The sequence below is a fragment of the Salvelinus alpinus genome, chromosome 24, assembly GCF_045679555.1.
Source record: "Salvelinus alpinus chromosome 24, SLU_Salpinus.1, whole genome shotgun sequence".
Classification (NCBI taxonomy): Eukaryota; Metazoa; Chordata; class Actinopteri; order Salmoniformes; family Salmonidae; genus Salvelinus; species Salvelinus alpinus.
The window spans coordinates 30,927,615-30,946,538 of record NC_092109.1 but is presented as its reverse complement, the minus strand read 5'-3'; the positions used below and the strand labels follow the sequence as shown (position 1 = coordinate 30,946,538).

The following is an 18,924-nucleotide window of genomic DNA, read 5'->3' as shown; positions in this document are numbered from 1 at the left end:
GCGTTTTGTGTCGCGCCTAGGGGGTTGAAATATGACGGTCTGTGTTTGTTTGCTTGGGTGCTATCCTCAGATAATAGCATTGTTTGCTTTCGCCGTAAAGCATTTTTTAAATCTGACACGTTGGCTGGATTCACAACAAGTGTAGCTTTAATGTGGTATATTGAATGTGTGATTTCATGAAAGTTACATTTTTATAGAAATGTATTTGAATTTGGCGCTCTGCATTTTCACTGGATGTTGGCCAGTTGGGACGCTAGCGTCCCACATATCCCAGAGAGGTTTTAAGCTCAATGAATTTGTTCCATTTCATATTAAAATGCGTACCGAATTTGGAATCTGATAGAAGCAAGGTGTTACATTTCCATATTGAAGGATGACGTTCGGAGTTGATAGTTAAGACAAGGCTGATCAATGCTTAATCGGAGGTGCTACTCGAATGAATTTGGGGTTTGGAAATTTGGGATTGCAAAAAATGCATTACAGATGAAAAGGTTTATACGGGATTACGTTTTATGATGTCCGGATTGAAGAGGCGCCAAATATCCACCATACCTTGTTTTACCATGTAGCTTTTAATGGTTTCTGGAGCGCTTGTTGAATGCATGTGCGTACTGCCATGGGACTTGTCAGCTAGTGGATCAATAACAGCGTTAATGTCTCCTCCAACTAGAATTCTGGAGTTGGTAAAATCTTGTAAATGCTTTAAGATTAAATGGAAAAATTGAGGATAGTCAGTTTTGGGACCATATAAATTCAGCATGGTGTATGATTGATTGTTGATTGTACCATGAATTAAAATGAAGCACCCTAAACATATATTAGTTTAAATGGTGTTTCTTTGTTGATGAGGAGGGCGACCCCTCTGCTCTTGGAGTTAAAGGAAAAATAACACATTTGGCCAATCCACTTTATTTCTAATGTTTCATGTTCAAGATCAGTTAGATGTGTTTCTTGTAATAAACAAATATCTGATTCGACCAGACTGAGTGATGCCTTTTATTACTTTATTTGGTAACACTTTATAACCTTGCATGAATAAGCATTTATACACCATTAATAAGTATTTCATTATTTGTTAAAATGTATAAAGCATTTATAAAACCGCAAAATGGATTGTTCATGAAAGTTATTAAGTATTACACATTATTTGGCTAAAAGATATAGCCTATTTGTAAGTTATATAGCTAGGTCAATATGTATCATGTTGGTTTCTGAACTGGTTCTAATCTGGTTCAAAAATAGAAACCTTCAGGACACCTGCTTAAACACACTCAAATTCTCACACATGACAAAACATCCACATGGTCAGAGGTTAAGTCTATTTAAGGAGACACCTGCACCCCTTCTGTCCAGACACCAACGAAGCAACCATGAAGGTGATGATCGCTCTGCTTCTGAGCACTTTGTGCTTTGAAGTCCTCAATGCCCAATGCCCAGAAGCCAATGCGTTGAAAGACGCAGATGGCGTGAAGCTTTGCGCACGTATGTTCGAGGACAGTCACTATTATTACGAGCAGAGTTGTGGGGGAGAGTACCTTGATGCTTACCCAGGTGAGGACGTCCCTATCATCCCATGGCGCTGGAACAACCGCATCTCTTCCTTGGTGGTGTCAAGGGGTTGCAGCCTTACTGTTTGGAAATACACCAAGAAGAGAGGAAGCAAATCTAAATTCGGTGCTGGAATCAAATATCGCCTCAAAGAAACGATGCAAGGTCTTTTCGGTGATTGGGAAAATGACATCTCTGGATACTACTGTGTGTGCTAGAGGCCAACATCATCACGTTCACCAGACACTTCTACCCATTCCTCTGAATTGTTATGCGCAATTAGCCTGAGGACGAGTTTAGAGATCATGCAAGAAGAGAGTCTGCCAACAGGAGAGTCTTCCAACAGAAGAGTCTGCCAACAGAAGAGTCTGCCAATCAAAACAGAGACTATGTTGAGTGCATGATAATGATATCCTGTGTCTGGAGAATAAATGTATTTCTGCAAATCATCTTTGGGCCTATGTGAATTTATTTCAGGGAAAATGTTTTGTCCAGGTCAGTTCATAATAACAGGCCTTAAAACAAAGTACCCCTTTTAAAAATGTGTTGTGAATGTATTCATTGACTAAATGTTAAGGGTAATGGCCAGTCAGCATGTTATGGAGCGAAGAAAACAAGTTTAAAATGCACCAGAATAGTCTCAGGTGTAATCTGAACAAGTTAGTGTCTGACAATGGGCCGTCATTATCGTCTGTAGAATTAATTCAGTTCAATGTGAAGTATAGATTTTAGCACAATATATAATAATAAAACATAATAATAGAGTTAATTTATATAGCAAAAAAAGTGCATGTAGTGCTTGGGCTGGAAAATGGTCTTCAACAGAGGTTGGTGCCTCCAGGTCACATCCAACTCCGGTGGGCTGCACAAAGGCCTAGCCTAGAACAATTATATCATCAACAAGTGTACATAAACTGCTGTTATTTAACCTATAAACATCTCAATGACTCACCAGCTGCTTGGCCCTCTGTGGCAACTTCCATACATGGTATGATATATCATTACACCATGGTCTAGACCCCTCAAATTTAAATCTGGACCTCGAAGCCACTTCTACTGCAATTTGTCATTGTTCCCCTCTTATCAGGGACTGATTTAGACTTGGAACACCAGGTGTGTGCAATTAATTATCAGGTAGAACAGAAGTCCAGAAGGCTCCTGACAGAGTTCAGTACCCCTGGTCTAGACTCTAGAGTAAAAGTTTGATAAAATAACATGAATTCAATAAAAAATCACCATTTAACAGAACACATTTCTGTGGGCAAACTATCCACCTGTGCCCCAGCAGCAGAGAAAGGGTTAGTGTAGAAGGGCTAGCTTGTTGGGCTGGCTGGAGCCCCCTACTTGCAGTGAGACGACCAATTAATGCAGGAAAACACCTGCTAATGAGACGCTTGGCATTCAACTATGAGGCAGGCACTGTGCCCCCTGCTGTTGTCTGGCAACCCTGCAAGCCCTGCTGGAGATACTGACAATCCAGGCAGTACTATGAGTTACTGGAAGCTTACTGTAACTGCCCTTTGAGAGATTTCACTTCACATTCTATATCAGACTGTCAGGATCACTAGCCGCACACTGAATTATGATAATAGGCTAGCTATATAGTATTAAACATTCCGTATTACACTCCATCAAGAGTATTTTAAGATAACGATGATATTCTCTCCCTTCAATCCCAACAGATAAAATGTGTAGAGTCTGATACGAAGCTTCCTCTCTTGTGTAATCTTGCAGGTACATATTTGTTGAGGGAGTATGTGGGAAAACAACCACTGGGCATATCTCTCATGACACCGGTCCTGCCTAAGGCTCTTGGTTACACGCAGATCACTGGCTTAAATAATTAAATCCAATAAGCATTACCCAAATTTGCAAGAAAAATTATGAGAAAAAAAAGTACAACCTTTACAACAAACTTACAATCTCTTTTCCAAAGAACGATCTAGTTGTCTGAGGTAAACCGATCAAATGCTAGTCTAATTGATGACAAGCAAATGACAAAGAAAGGAAGGTCACACCCCACGTCGCCTGCTACTACTGTTGCATTGAGCCCAACATGGGGGTAGAAAGACAGCTAATTATAAGAGGAGGCAACCTATTCAAGCACTCCTCCCCATCTTACCCCCTAATCTCTCTCCATTTGGAACTCTAAGTGGGTGGAGTGTGCCTTGTTCAACTATCACACCTCAACTGTAGAGCCCTGGAACTACCAACCCGTCTGTCTTGTTTTTGTGGTAAGTGGCTAATTAGACTCTTTGAATTAGATTGTGCTGATGTTTATGTGTTGTAGTCCATAGTGACAGTGACATTGTGTTTTGGTAAATAAAACATACATTTTACTGTGTTCTGATATAGGCCAAAAATTATAAAGTTTTACATATTTTTTGTTGTACAGTCCATTAAAGTGTAGGTCATGTTATGTAAATGTTCATGTCAAAAACAAAACTAGTTTTCATCATCAGTTCATTCAGTTGTCTATGAAAGAAAAGTCTGAGAAAATAAACTGCAGTTAAGTTTGGATGTTTCACTGCCCTCTGAATGGGCATAGTGGGCAACAGTCATCAAGAGACAAACTGTGCCACATGATTACCAGCAACAAAATGAGGCATTGTATATGGAGGGATGAGAGAAGTGATTGTTATTTTCTTTATTCACATGCAATGCGTAAGAGAACGAATGCTACTTTTAATCATCACAAATACAGTACGATCCTCATTAAACGATAATAAGTGTTAAGCAAATTTAATTTACAAATAGATATACAGATACAGAGAAACAAGTGAGGTGCCCCCTGGGTAATGCTGCTGCCTATGCATGCCCCTCCCTGCACCTCTCCCTCTAAGGCCCTCACTGTAACACTTCCAGCTGAGACCCAGGCAGCAGAAGCAATAACAAGCACATGAAACCATGACACACTATCTCTTTGGCATGTATGCTTTGGCATGTATGTATGATGGAAAATGGCACTACGCGTGTAACTGATTTTAAGAAAAGTGTGATTTTGACGATTCTTGTTAATTGCATTAAATTAAATTAATGCATAATCTACAAACAGTTGGACCAGGCTGAGGTACAGCGAGAGGAAGCAGGATGTCCAATAACATGGCTAAGATTGCAGATGCTCGCAAGACAGTGGAACAGCTGAAACTGGAGGTCAACATTGAAAGAATGATGGTGAGCAACGAATGGTTACAAGGCATAAGAGCTGGAGTACCAGTAGTAGATTATCTCTTCATGTTACCGAATAAGATGTTGATTATCAGTAACTACATTGTAAATAGAGCACATTGTCTTTTTCCCCACTCTCCAATCTTTTATCTTTGTCTTTATTAACCATGTTTTATATGTGCAGGTGTCCAAAGCAGCAGCTGATCTAATGGCCTTCTGTGAGGCTCATGCCAAGGAGGACCCGCTGGTGACACCAGTGCCATCCTCTGAGAACCCCTTTCGGGAGAAGAAATTCTTCTGTGCAATACTCTGATCCCCACACTTATAACCCCAAGTTTTGTGTCATTATTAGCAATAATTAATTGCCAGTTCTAAGGAATAAATCTGATAGTAACAGTGAAGAACAATTGAATATGTTGGTTTTGGTATGCCTAGTCAGGGTGATGATTTTGTATTTAAAAACCTGTATAGTAAATGCTTTAAATATTTATCTGGATTGATCTGATTGACTGAAATAAACATTATCGAATTTCATTTGAGTCTGGCATTTACACTGGCCTCTCCCTTCCAGCAAACACCTCCCTGAAAGTAAGAGATTACACATTAACTGAAATTGTGCCTAAGTCCTCCTAAAACCCCCAGCAATACTCTACTGTAAAATGCCTGACATCTGAGAGTTCTGTGACCCTTTTCAGAGGTTACACAACAGTGTTGAACAGGGCTGTTCAACTCCGGTCATGGAGGGTGAAGCCACTGCTGGTTTTCATCCTCTCCTTCTAATCAGGGACTAATTCAGACCTGGGATAACCAGGTGAGTGCAATTAACTATCAGGTAGAAACAAAAACCAGAAGTGTTTCAGCCCTTCAGGACTGGATTTGAACAGCCCTGGTATAGAAAAGTCAAATTTCAGTTATTTTGAAATTGACAACAAAATAGCTACCTGCCTTCAGAAAGTACTCATACCCCTTGACTTATTCCACTTTGTTGTTACAGCCTGAATTAAACATGTATTAAATCAGGGGGTTTTCTCACCCATCTAAGCACCATACTCCATGATGACAAAGTTTAAACATGTTTTTAGACATTTTTGCACATTTACTGAAAACGAAATACAGAAATATTTTACATAAATTTACATAAGTATTCACACCCCTGAGTCAACACTTTGTAAAAGCACCTTTGGCAGCGATTACAGCTGTGAGTCTTTCTGGGTGTCTCTAAGAGCTTTGCACACCTGGATTGTGCAATATTTGCCCATTATTATTTTCTAAATTCTTCAAGCTGAGTCAGATTGGTTGTTTCAGGTCTTGCCATAGATTTTCAAGTAGATTTAAGTCAAAACTGTAACTCGGCCACTCAGGAACATTCACTGTCTTCTTGGTAAGCAACTCCAGTGTAGATTTGGCCTTGTGTTTTAGGTTATTGTCCTGCTGAAAGGTGAATTAATCTCCTATTGTATAGTGGAAAGAAGACTGAACCAGGTTTTCCTATAGGATTGTGCCAATGCTTAGCTCCATTCCGTTTATTTTCTATCCTGAAAAACAATTAAGCATACCCATAACATGATGCAACCATCACTATGCTTGAAATTATGGAGGGTGGTACTCAGTAATGTGGTTTATTGGATTTTCCCCAAATGTATTCAGGACAAAAAGTTAATTGCTTTGCCACATTCTTTGCAGTATTACTTTAGTGCCTTGTTGAAAACAGTATGCATGCTTTGGACAATTTTTATTCTGTACAGGCTTCCTTCTTTTCACTGTCAATTAGTTTAGTATTGTGGAGTAACTACAATGTTGTTGATCCATCCTCAGTTTTCTTGTCACAGCCATTAATCTCTGTAACTGTTTTAAAGTCACCATTGGTGAAATCCCTGAGCAGTTTCCTTCCTCTCCGGCAACTGAGTTAGGAAGGACGTCTGTATCTTGTAGTGACTGGGTGTATTGATACACCATCCAAAGTGTGATTAATAACTTCACCATGCTCAAAGGGATATTTAATGTCTGCTTCTTTTTTTATACCCATCTACCAATACTGTAGCTGCACTTCTTTGCGAGGCACTGGAAAACCTCCCTGGGCTTTGTGGTTTGAAATTCACTGCTCGACTGAGGGACCTTATAGATAATTGTATGTATGGGGAACAAAGATTAGGTAGTCAATCAAAGATCACATTAAACATTATTATCATAGACAGAAGGGGTAACCCAGACATGTCACAGGGGCTGTAAAGCTGAAGCACCCGTTTGAACTATCTTGGGTTAGTTATAAATGATTTTCTAGTATTGCACACAGAGCGAGTCTATGCTACTTATTTTGTGACTTGTTAAGCAAATGTTTACGCCTTAACTTATTTAGGCTTGCCATAACAAAGGGGTCGAATACTTGACTTAAGACATTTCAGCTTTTCATAATTAATTGGTACAATTTTTGAAAATGGGGTAGGGGGTATTGTGTGTAGGCCAGTGACCAAAAAAATATCAATTTAATCCATTTTAAAATCAGGCTGTAACAACAAAATGTGGGGGGGGAAATCAAGGGGTGTGACTACTTTCTGAAGGCACTGTATATTACTAGATCAAACTGTTTGCATATGAAACCGGTATTTATTAGCCTATTGAAGTAGGCATAAACACTGCAGGTGTCTCACATAATTCCATTGATGCACTACAATGATCAACAAAAAATACATTAATTTAATAAATAGATAATTAAAATAAGCATACCATGTGTTTCCATTTGTAATTAGAACCCTGGGGGTTGTGCTCATTGGTCGCAGTCTGGTCATGCAGAGCAAGCAAGAGCAGTGTCACATGATGATTTCAATACAGGTAGACAAGCAGGTGTAGACAGGTTGGCTACTGTTATTGCAATTCATCTCAACTAACAGGATTCACTGATTTGAGAGGGAGCAGTCGTCCAACTGCTCTGTAACAACAAACAAGGTATGCACATTTTAAACTTTCTCTGGATTTTTATGGTTGTTTTGTATACAGTTTATTAATAGTGGAAAAAAACAGTGTTCTTTCATGATTGATGAGTAAGGGTACAAAGTCTCCGGTGTTAATCTGGTAACGCCCCACATGTCAACAAGTCTGACGGTTTCATTTATAGGACCAGACAGAAGAGGAGAAATACTCAAATGAAACTCAAAATCAACAATTCTTAGTTTTAAAAATGAACAGAAAATAAGGCAATATTTTATGCAATGTTGAATGCAAGGCGACCGGTCGAGAAAAACTTGTCTGACAGATAGTTTACCACTCCTCATTTTTAGCTCTCTCTCTCTCTCACACACACACACACACACACACACACACACACACACACACACACACACACACACACACACACACACACACACACACACACACACACACACACACACACACACACACACACACACACACACACACACACACACACACACACACACACACACACACACACACACGTCCTCTGTCAAACAAAAATAAACAGTAACCAACCAAAGGTATACAATACATTACACCAACAACCAAAAAATAAAAAGGATCGAACTCCAGCCTACTGTGATGCCTAATAAGTAAGTGACATCCCACCAGCATGACTTAAAGGACATCACCCGCACAACCAACTCTTGTTTTTTCCCCCAGTACAGACATTGACCTATTATACACAGCACATGCATATTCAACTCAGTACAGCATTTCTTTAAAGGTAAAATTTACTATGATCACACAAGTGCTTTTTTATATCAATTATCTGACATGACTGGAAACTACAAACCGGTGTGCAAACTCCAGAATTGTCTTACCTTGGTCTCTCTCTCTTTACTATGCACCTCTATGTTATCTCTAACCATCTAGCTCTATTTTGGACTGCACAAATGGATTTGCATTTTAATTTGCAAGATAAATGTCTTTAGGACTGGTATCTATCTCCCGGATACATGGGAGTCATTGCCAGGACACAATGCGTGTTCTAAATTGACCTCAAGATAAAAAAACAAATATACTTTCATTCTGGATGACTGAATAGTCCTAGTACAAAATCATTTCCATCTGCATCGTTTAGCTCATACGCACCTTTTTGCATATTTTATTAAAGTTGTGAAAATTGTAAAGTTGCTCAAACAATTACTCTCTGTGGTACTTTCTATTATCACAAAACAACTTGTTTATGATTTATTGCTCATTTAATTTATCATTAATATATTTCAAATTTTTCAGTTTTGACAGGAGGATGGCCAACTTCAAGGGACATGCCCTTCCTGGCAGCTGCTTTCTGCTGTTAGGCCTGTGTTGGTCAATGAAGTACCCTCTCCGACACTGCTGGAGGAGGCGTCAGCCTAAAGGAAGACAAAAACTGCCCCTGTTCTTTAACAGAATCGACTTAATCGAGGGGGCACTCATCATTTTCTTAGCCTTTGTGGGTGAGTGTCTTCCTTGGTGCACTTATTTGTACCACTCTCTCTTTCAGGATTTTACACTATGGAATCTCTCAACCACATTTGACCTAGATGTTGTTCTGTCATTCTGTAGGCATCATGGCAGAGCAGTTTGTGCCCGATGGGCCCCATGGCCACCTGTACCTCAGAGAGACTAAGTCCTGGGTGAAGCTGATGAACTGGCAGCACAGCACAATGTACTTCTTCTTCGGCATCTGGGGAATTGTTAAAGTCCTCAGTATGTCGCCGCTTCCAGTCCCACTTGGTCTTGACCGTCTTGCTCTCTCTCTGGCTTTTTTCATTGAAGGTACAGTGTCAATTGTACATCTCTAGTCATTAGCAGACTTGAGGCGTATTTTAATTTGCAGGTATTCTTACCATCAGGATAATTGTTATAGTTATCACAAATAGTATTTCCTTGCTCTTTGAACTGTAGACACTGACTATATGTTATCTTCATGTTGTGTTAATATTCCAGGATGTTCCATTCCCCTCCAGGGTTTCTGTTTTACTTCCATGTGCACATGCGCCCTCCTCTGGATACCCACATCCACTCCCTGCTGTTTGTGGCAGTGTTTGGTGTGGCGGCCAGCACCCTGTTGGAGGTGTTCATGCGAGATAACATCATACTGGAACTTCTCAGGACCAGCATGACCATCCTGCAAGGCTCCTGGTTCTTTCAGGTAATACAGTAACCACCACCAAATGAACCACTGTCATTTTCAAACGAGTCGATCTCATGAATCACACTCTCAGAGAAAAACTGAGCAAATGTGTTTGTTCTTTCAGATTGGATTCGTGCTGTACCCATTAAACGGAGTACAGTGGGATCTGAAGGCACACGATAACACCATGTTCGTCACCATGTGCTTCTGCTGGCATCTAGCTGTGGCCCTGCTGATCGTTGGCATCAACTACTGGATGGGCTGGTGGTGAGCATCTTCCTTTATCCACGTTTCATCCATACGCTTTTATACCGTCTCCAAATAGGTCAGTTAACTTTATCCCTACTAGCACTGACTTTGCTGATAGCTAGTTTATTGAGGAAAAATGTGTTTACTATGACTGAGATGTGGATATCCCACCTAGCTATCTTAAGATGAATGCTAAATGACTAAAATGTAAATTTCAGTTTAACTTGAACGAAATAAACTAACTCATTACATTAATATAGCTTGGGTAAATTCACTGCCAGTATCGGCCAACTTCCACCTATGGCTTCTTCTTCTCTGGTCCTAACAGCTGTGTACAAAGATGTGCAGGGAAGGGAGGTGACATAGAGATCGGGATGAGAAAGACATCCAGCTCCCAGAAGGCTCTGCTGCAGGATTCTGATGAAGAGTAAGCGGATGGATCATGAAGTGTACCACAGGAGGTTGGTGGCACCTTAACTGGGGAGGATAGGCTAGTGGTAATGGTTGGAGCGGAATAGTATCAAATACACTACATCAACACACATGGAAGTGTTTGATGCCATTCCATTAGCTACGTTCCAGCCATTATTGAGTCGCTCTCCCCTCACCAGCTTCCACTGGTGTGTACAGTAGTAGATCACTGTTATTGTTTTCTCCAATTGTTATTTTTTTGTCTGAAGTTTGATTAACATTTTTTTAACATTAACATTTGTATCCGTGCTAGCGTGTATATTTTTTATTTTGAGTGATATTTTTCAATGAAATAATGAGATGTATTGTTGAGTTCAGATTAAGGCCAAATTAATTGCAAATAAAATGATTTACAAATGCATGTAATTCAAACTATAAAAGCTAATTTATGATTGTCAAGATAAGTGAAATGTACTAGCATTCCTTTGAGGTTTCCTCCCTGAAGTGAAACATGAACACCGGACATTGTTACCTGACAGGGTTTCCTCTCCTCTTAAGACGGTTTAAACATGTGCTCATCCTGCCTGTGGCTATAGAGCAACGTACTTCCTTCCATCCTGGAAAAAAAAAACAGAATGTCTAATGGATTACCAAAGATAATACACTGAACAAAAATTGAAACGCAACATGTAAAGTGTTGATCCTATGTTTCCAATCTGAATGTGTGGCATATCAAGAAGCTGATTAAACAGCATGATCGTTACACAGGTGCACCTTCTGCTGGGGACAATAAAAGGCCACTTCAAAATGTGCAGTTTTGTCACACAACACAATGCCACAGATGTCTCATGTTTTGAGGCAGGGTGCAATTGGCATTCTAACTGCAGGATTGTCCACCAGAGCTGTCACCATATAATTTAATTTCTCTACCAGAATCCGCCTCCAAAGGAATTTTTGAGAATTTGTCAGTACATCCAACTGGCCTCACACAGACCACGTGCATGGGGTCACGTGGGCGAGCGGTTTGCTGATATCAACGTTGTTAACAGAGTGCCCCATGGTGGTGGTGGGGTTATGGTATGGGCAGGCATAAACTATTGACAACGAACACATTTGCATTTTATCGATGGCAATTTGAATGCAGAGATACTGTGATGAGATCCTTAGGCCCATTGTCGCGCCATTCATCCACTGGCATCATCTCATGTTTCAGCATGATAATGCATGGCCCCATGTCACAAGGATCTGTACACAATTCCTGGAAGCTGAAAATATCCCAGTTCTTCCATGGCCTGAATACTCACCAGATGCTCTGGATCGACATGTACGACAGCGTGTTCCAGTTGCCACCAATATCCAGCAACTTCGCGCAGCCATTGTTCTTATTTATTTAACTAGACATTGAAGAGGAGTGGGAGAACATTCCACAAGCCACAATCAACAGCCTGATCAACTAAGGAGAACATTACCTGCCCCAATTCATAGTGCCAACTGTAAAGTTTGGTGGAGGAGGAATAATGGTCTGGGGTTGTTTTTCATGGTTCTTGTGGCAACAGTTTGGTGAAGGCCCTTTCCTGTTTCAGCATGACAATGCTCCCGTGCACAAAGTGAGGTCCATACAGAAATGGTTTGCCGAGATCGGTTTGGAAGAACCTGACTGGCCTGCACAGAGCACTGACCTCAACCCCATCGAACACCGACTGCGAGCCAGGCCTAATCGCCCAACATCAGTGCCCGACCTCACTAATGCTCTTGTGGCTGAATGGAAGCAAGTCCCGCAGCAATGTTCCAACAGCTAGTGGAAAGCCTTCCCAGAAGAGTGGAGGATGTTATAACAGCAAAGGGGGGACCAACTCCATATTAATGCCCATGATTTTGGAATGCGATGTTTGATGAGCAGGTGTCCACATACACTACATGACCAAAAGTATCTGTGACCAACAGTATTCCCAGTCATGTGAAATACATAGATTAGGGCTAATGAATTTATTTCAATTGACTGATTTCGTTATATGAACTGTAACTCTGTAAAATCTTAGACATTTTTGCATGTTGCGTTTATATTGTTGTTCAGTATATATTTCCAATAAATCGCAAAAATATTTTTTTCATTCATTGTACTGTAGTTATTTATTTTTTAGGTACAAAATACTTCTACTTTCACAACCACAGAAAAAATAAGACTATATTACAACCAGAATCATCAAGAAATGAACAACGACAAATCACTGACAAGGATGTCAAGAGAGGTTACACTGCAATCATATTTTATACCATGTCTTAAAGATGGAACCACAAACTTTGCATTCAAATGGTCAGTAATTGCAATGATAAGGCCCTCCATAGACTTAGAGATGAAGGATACCTAGAACAATGTATCTGCTTACTGGATAAGACATCATACCAGTCTGGCTTTAAATTGGATAGAAATAAATAGCAATCAACTTGAATTTGTTTATAAAGATCAATGAGTAAGGTGAAAATACACTTTGTCTGTTTACCATTAGTAGAAACTAGGCTAGTTTCAGTCTAGTTTGTACAAGCTGTTGACCGAGCCTTGCCTGACACCTACTGTAAGAAAGCTTACAGTAAGGATGGATTGAAATTGACATAATGGGTACCTGGAGGAAAATGGGGGAGGGTCATGCTTAGTCAATTTTATTCAAGAAGAGTGTTTAGTATTTTCTCCATCTAGTCCAGGGGAGCGTCATCATTTGTAATTGATGAAATGTCTATATTTCTCAGTGTTTTAGAATTAGTTGCTTATAAGGCGATGTGTGCCCGATGCCACCCCTCATCTATAATTCTCCGCAGGGCATGCTATTTAAGTGCCCTTATACGCTATTTAGTGTGGTCTCAATCAAATGACCCATACCCTATAGGTCAGGGTTCTCCAACTGGCGGCCCGCGGGCCACATTTTAGTTGGTCCCACAAGTTTCTTTTGGTGTGGAATTTCCATTGTTGGACATAAAAGACTGTAAAAACACAAGGAAATCAGCTCCAAGTGGTTTTAATTTAAGAAATCTGTTGCCAAGTATTTCCACGCATAATAGAAAGACACGTGATCATATACAAATGTAAATAAGGTTTGAAATGATTGTTTTAGTCAAACATTATATCCGTTTGGGCTTCTTGTGGTCAATCTGCAGTCTACAAATGATTTGTAATTATGTTCTGGCCACCTGACCATCCGCTCCAGGAAGAAATGGTCCCACGGCTGAATCTAGCTGATGATCCCTGCTGTAGGCTATGAAGTGCATCCTCAGACAAGCACAGAACAAAGTTATATTTATAAGATAGCTGCCGGGATGGTGTAAATAAAACTAGGCTGCATTACACACCGCAATGAATATTCCAACCCTGAGTCCCGGCCTGCTCTGCTCTTGCTGATCAAAAACCTTTTTTGTGTACTGCCTAACCAATGCTGTGCTGTGTAGGCCTATGATGGTAGTTCAGGAGGAGAGTCAAAGGCTTCTTCCAAAAATAATATTTTATTAGGCCTAGTCCAAAATATTCACTATCTTGCCCATGGTCTGTTCAGTTCAGTTTGAGAAGGAGGGTGAAGATGAGGAGGATCGGAAGTAAACTTTGATAGCTTGCTACAATAATAGATTTGATTAAAAACAATATGTTTCTTTCCCATGATGTAGGCCTATTTACCAGAGTTAAATAATAAGCCAGGTTCGAGCAACTTACATTGTGTTGCTGAGAGCAGCAGCCACGGCACAATCAATCAGAAACGGACAGCTCATGGTGCTAAAAGTAGGCATAATTCATTTGAACCATATTCATTTTTATTAGACTTTACTAACAAGAGGGCTTTGTGTTGGAGCCTGTTCCTTCTTATTTAAGAAATAAGAGGTAGGCCTACCTGTTTGACAGAAAAAATTAGGCTGCTGCTATATCCATACATTTGTCAGTCAATTCCTCCACTCTTTAAATAGCCTACCTCCGTGTCATTGAAGGGCTGTTAAGTTAAAACCAAGACTCGAATTGAGAGGGTATGAGATGTTATGTCATATGCCTACTTTTTACTAAAGAGAATGGCAAAAAGCACAGCCCTACCCCTTGTTATCTTAAGATTTTGAAGAAAATAGAATGGATCCGATTATATAAAGTGATCGATAAAATCGCTTTCGTCCGCGATGCTTTATGCTAGAAACAACATGTATCATTGTTTCGTTTCTTTGACATTGAGAGGCTGATCTACAACCTCTTATATCCGAGAAGACAAAAAAATGACTTCGCTTGGGAAGCAATCTAATTCTGTCACTATCAATTGATTAAGCTATTCACTTTCTGTACAATAAAATATGTTTAAACCCAGACAGCTTTTAGGGAAGCACTTACGACCTTCTCTCACTGGGTTAAGCCATGGAGGAAGAGTAGCCAGCAGTTAAAGCTTACATTTGCGTCAGTAGGCCTACTCTGTCTGGGGTGGAAAGGTAGGCCTACTCTGTCTGGGGTGGAAAGGTAGGCCTACTCTGTCTGGGGTGGAAAGGTAGGCCTACTCTGTCTGGGGTGGAAAGGTAGGCCTACTCTGTCTGGGGTGGAAAGGTAGGCCTACTCTGTCTGGGGTGGAAAGGTAGGACTACGCTGTCTGGGATGGAAAGGTAGGCCTACTCTGTCTGTGATGGAAAGGTAGACCTACTCTGTCTGGGATGGAAAGGTAGGACTACGCTGTCTGGGATGTAAAGGTAGGCCTACTCTGTCTGGGATGGAAAGGTAGGCCTACTCTGTCTGGGATGGAAAGGTAGGCCTACTCTGCCTGGGATGGAAAGGTAGGCCTACTCTGTCTGGGATGTAAAGGTAGGCCTACTCTGTCTGGGATGGAAAGGTAGGCCTACTCTGTCTGGGGTGGAAAGGTAGGACTACGCTGTCTGGGATGGAAAGGTAGGCCTACTCTGTCTGGGATGTAAAGGTAGGCCTACTCTGTCTGGGGTGGAAAGGTAGGACTACGCTGTCTGGGATGGAAAGGTAGGCCTACTCTGTCTGGGATGTAAAGGTAGGCCTACTCTGTCTGGGATGTAAAGGTAGGCCTACTCTGTCTGGGGTGGAAAGGTAGGCCTACTCTGTCTGGGGTGGAAAGGTAGGACTACGCTGTCTGGGATGGAAAGGTAGGCCTACTCTGTCTGGGGTGGAAAGGTAGGACTACGCTGTCTGGGATGGAAAGGTAGGCCTACTCTGTCTGGGATGGAAAGGTAGGCCTACTCTGTCTGGGATGGAAAGGTAGGCCTAACTTTTGAAAGTACCATGTTCAGATTCATAATGACATCTCAGATGTAATTATTTGCAAACAGGGCCAGTGTCGTTGCAAACAAGACACACTGATTTGACATTGGAGAAATATGACAAGACGAACAGATAGGCCTCTCTCTCTGTCCCTTCGTTTGGTAATTTGTGTGGCATTAAAAAAATATTGTAATATGTAAAATTACGTAGAACTGCATGACATGATACTAGATTCATGCAATGTTTTTACTATAAAGCAGATCTTTCCACCCTGCTCTTGTTCACATTGGTCTGCGAACCCACAACCTTCTGGCCCACAGCCATGTGCGCTCTCAAAAGTCCTTTGTTGCCATGTAATGCTTACAGGACGAAGAACAGTTTGTAAAACTGCATATGTAAGGCTCTGGTCTGTCCCAGAAGTGAGTCTAAACGCTAGACGTACTCTGCTATCCACTTAGGTTTATTATTATTGTGTGTTCAGGGAGGGTTTAGGTCAAATATATTTTGCTGGAGGGAGGGCCATTCATTTTCATTTCAAAGAGGTCCAATTTTCTCCATGTAACTCTTATTATAAATAACGTTTACTCCCTAAATGCAGGCTATTTCATTAGTGTTGCTGAAACTTAGCCTTGCACAACAGATATGTCAGGTGAAACCACTGTCTATAAATGGTCTAGTGATATGCTGTCCTGGGATTACTCCTGTGTTCATCTGCTGCCAGATTACTCCTGTGTTCATCTCCAGACATCCGTCCTAAACATTGAGAGAGCAGAGTTGGGCTATGGCTCCTAGGCATCACCTGCCTCTGGAGCGGTGGCACTGCACAGAGCAGTAGCTGGCTTAGGGAATGCGTGTCACTGTGCTGGTGGTGGCGGGTCCGGGGCCCGTTTAGGTGAGGGTGCGGTGGTGACTACGACAGTGGACATTGACTTGGGGGAGCCTGCTGCAGAGCGCTGCTGGGCTGGCACCGTCTGGATCCGCACCTGGAGGAGACAGATACATCAGCCACTCCTACCAACTACTATACCTGATGGGTCAGGAGTTCCCCCTTCACATGGTTAGGAACAATTCTTGTCCTGCAACAGAATGTAGTTTGTTTGGGAGCTGGGTGAGTAACGGATAACAGGTGAGCTGCTGACTGACCTGTGTGGCCTGTCCCTGCTGCTGCAGCTGCTGTAACTGTTGAGCCGTGACAAAGCTGACTGGCTTGTTCCCAGCTATCAGCTTGGTACCGGCAGGCATGGTGGTGAGGATGATGTTCCTGCCCAGACTGCTGATACTGCACCGACCATATACATACACAGTGAGCTACAAAAGTATTGGGACAGTGAAAATGTTTTGGTTGTATTGGCTCTGTACTCCAGCACTTCTGAAATGACTGAGGTTAAAGTGCAGACTGTCAGCTTTAATTTGAGGGTATTTTCATCCATATATCCAACAATTACAGCACTTTTTGTACATAGTCCCCCCATGTTAGGGGACCAAAAGTATTGGGACAAATTCACACATCCTGAATGAATCGTGAATAATGATGAGTGAGAAAGTTAGAGGCATAAATATCATACCCCCCCAAAAATGCTAAACTCCCCTGTTATTGGTAATGGTGAAAGGTTAGCATGTGTTGGGGGTATGTTATTTGTGCGTCTAACTTTCTCACTCATCATTATACACGATTAATTCAGGACATCTGTAATTATGGTAACATCCAAATGAATGTAGACGTGTTTAGAAACATATTCTATTCATTTTGCTTCATAGGATGCTGCGTTTTGCATCGTATGATAATCAATAATAATTCAACATCATTTGGGAATGATTTGTGTATTTTTAAAGTTACATATCTTCAAAACTTGATTGCTGACAAGCAAAACATTTTGGGACTATGTCAACAATGGACTAAAAGATAGTTTTGGGGTAGAGTTTTCCTTTAAGGCTGAACTGAACATGAGGACTCACTTGGTACTGAGGTTTCCTTTCAGTATGGGCGTGGTCATCACACTCTTACTTTTCAGTGGTTGGCTGAGGACAGACAGAGGCACTGTGAACCGTGCTGGTAACTTCCCCTGGGGAAATAAAAGAGGGAGACAATCATTGGATGATCCTTTAAAAGGTGGGGTGGTGGGGGCTATATAGAATGGGGCTATAGAGAATGGGGCTATAGAGAATGCGGCTATAGAGAATGGGGCTATAGAGAATGGGGCTATAGAGAATGGGGCTATAGAGAATGCGGCTATATAGAATGGGGCTATAGAGAATGGGGCTATAGAGAATGTGGCTATATAGAATGGGGCTATAGAGAATGGGGCTATAGAGCATGCGGCTATAGAGCATGCGGCTATATAGAATGGGGCTATATAGAATGGGGCTATAGAGAATGGGGCTATATACACTGCTCAAAAAAATAAAGGGAACACTTAAACAACACAATGTAACTCCAAGTCAATCACACTTCTGTGAAATCAAACTGTCCACTTAGGAAGCAACACTGATTGACAATACATTTCACATGCTGTTGTGCAAATGGAATAGACAAAAGGTGGAAATTATAGGCAATTAGCAAGACACCCCCAAAAAAGGAGTGATTCTGCAGGTGGTGACCACAGACAACTTCTCAGTTCCTATGCTTCCTGGCTGATGTTTTGGTCACTTTTGAATGCTGGCGGTGCTCTCACTCTAGTGGTAGCATGAGACGGAGTCTACAACCCACACAAGTGGCTCAGGTAGTGCAGTTCATCCAGGATGGCACATCAATGCGAGCTGTGGCAAAAAGGTTTGCTGTGTCTGTCAGCGTAGTGTCCAGAGCATGGAGGCGCTACCAGGAGACAGGCCAGTACATCAGGAGACGTGGAGGAGGCCGTAGGAGGGCAACAACCCAGCAGCAGGACCGCTACCTCCGCCTTTGTGCAAGAAGGTGCACTGCCAGAGCCCTGCAAAATGACCTGCAGCAGGCCACAAATGTGCATGTGTCTGCTCAAACGGTCAGAAACAGACTCCATGAGGGTGGTATGAGGGCCCGACGTCCACAGGTGGGGGTTGTGCTTACAGCCCAGCACCGTGCAGGACGTTTGGCATTTGCCAGAGAACACCAATATTGGCAAATTCGCCACTGGCGCCCTGTGCTCTTCACAAATGAAAGCAGGTTCACACTGAGCACATGAGCACATGTGACAGACGTGACAGAGTCTGGAGACGCCGTGGAGAACGTTCTGCTGCCTGCAACATC

At 41.6% G+C, this 18,924-nt stretch overlaps 3 protein-coding genes across 7 annotated transcripts in view; 2 read left to right on the top strand and 1 right to left on the bottom strand.

The window, feature by feature from the left end:
• The first annotated feature begins 2,592 nt into the window (after positions 1 to 2,592).
• gng8 (guanine nucleotide binding protein (G protein), gamma 8) lies at positions 2,593 to 5,250 on the top strand. Its single transcript, XM_071364486.1, has 3 exons — positions 2,593 to 3,782; positions 4,604 to 4,722; positions 4,901 to 5,250. Exons 2-3 carry the CDS (start codon positions 4,639 to 4,641, stop codon positions 5,027 to 5,029), a joined length of 213 nt encoding a protein of 70 aa, XP_071220587.1. The 5' UTR covers positions 2,593 to 3,782; positions 4,604 to 4,638; the 3' UTR covers positions 5,030 to 5,250.
• A 2,294-nt stretch (positions 5,251 to 7,544) lies between these two features.
• On the top strand, positions 7,545 to 12,579 carry LOC139552602 (transmembrane protein 45B-like). The gene is made up of 6 exons (XM_071364484.1): positions 7,545 to 7,659; positions 8,926 to 9,128; positions 9,238 to 9,450; positions 9,642 to 9,826; positions 9,933 to 10,075; positions 10,386 to 12,579. Exons 2-6 carry the CDS (start codon positions 8,939 to 8,941, stop codon positions 10,486 to 10,488), a joined length of 834 nt encoding a protein of 277 aa, XP_071220585.1. The 5' UTR covers positions 7,545 to 7,659; positions 8,926 to 8,938; the 3' UTR covers positions 10,489 to 12,579.
• The window catches only part of LOC139552600 (nuclear factor related to kappa-B-binding protein-like), a 29,286-nt gene continuing 22,932 nt past the window's right edge, over positions 12,571 to 18,924 (bottom strand). For 4 of the 5 annotated variants that reach the window (XM_071364480.1, XM_071364479.1, XM_071364482.1 and 1 more), the window contains exons 24-26: positions 17,658 to 17,764; positions 16,845 to 16,980; positions 12,571 to 16,684 (exon numbers count right to left, since the gene is read on the bottom strand). In XM_071364480.1, the coding sequence (XP_071220581.1) occupies positions 16,556 to 16,684; positions 16,845 to 16,980; positions 17,658 to 17,764 (372 nt within the window). In that variant the 3' untranslated portion in view covers positions 12,571 to 16,555. Of the gene's footprint in view, positions 16,685 to 16,844; positions 17,010 to 17,657; positions 17,765 to 18,924 lie in introns of all 5 variants that reach the window. The other variant, XR_011670456.1, reaches the window with a different exon arrangement.

Coding starts and splice junctions, on each gene's coding strand:
- gng8 (XM_071364486.1), top strand. CDS start 4,639: ATGTCCAATAACATGGCTAAGATTGCAGATGCTCGCAAGACAGTGGAA. Junction 4,723..4,900: donor TCAACATTGAAAGAATGATG/GTGAGCAACGAA, acceptor TTATATGTGCAG/GTGTCCAAAGCAGCAGCTGA.
- LOC139552602 (XM_071364484.1), top strand. CDS start 8,939: ATGGCCAACTTCAAGGGACATGCCCTTCCTGGCAGCTGCTTTCTGCTG. Junction 9,451..9,641: donor TCTGGCTTTTTTCATTGAAG/GTACAGTGTCAA, acceptor ATTCCCCTCCAG/GGTTTCTGTTTTACTTCCAT. Junction 10,076..10,385: donor AACTACTGGATGGGCTGGTG/GTGAGCATCTTC, acceptor TGGTCCTAACAG/CTGTGTACAAAGATGTGCAG.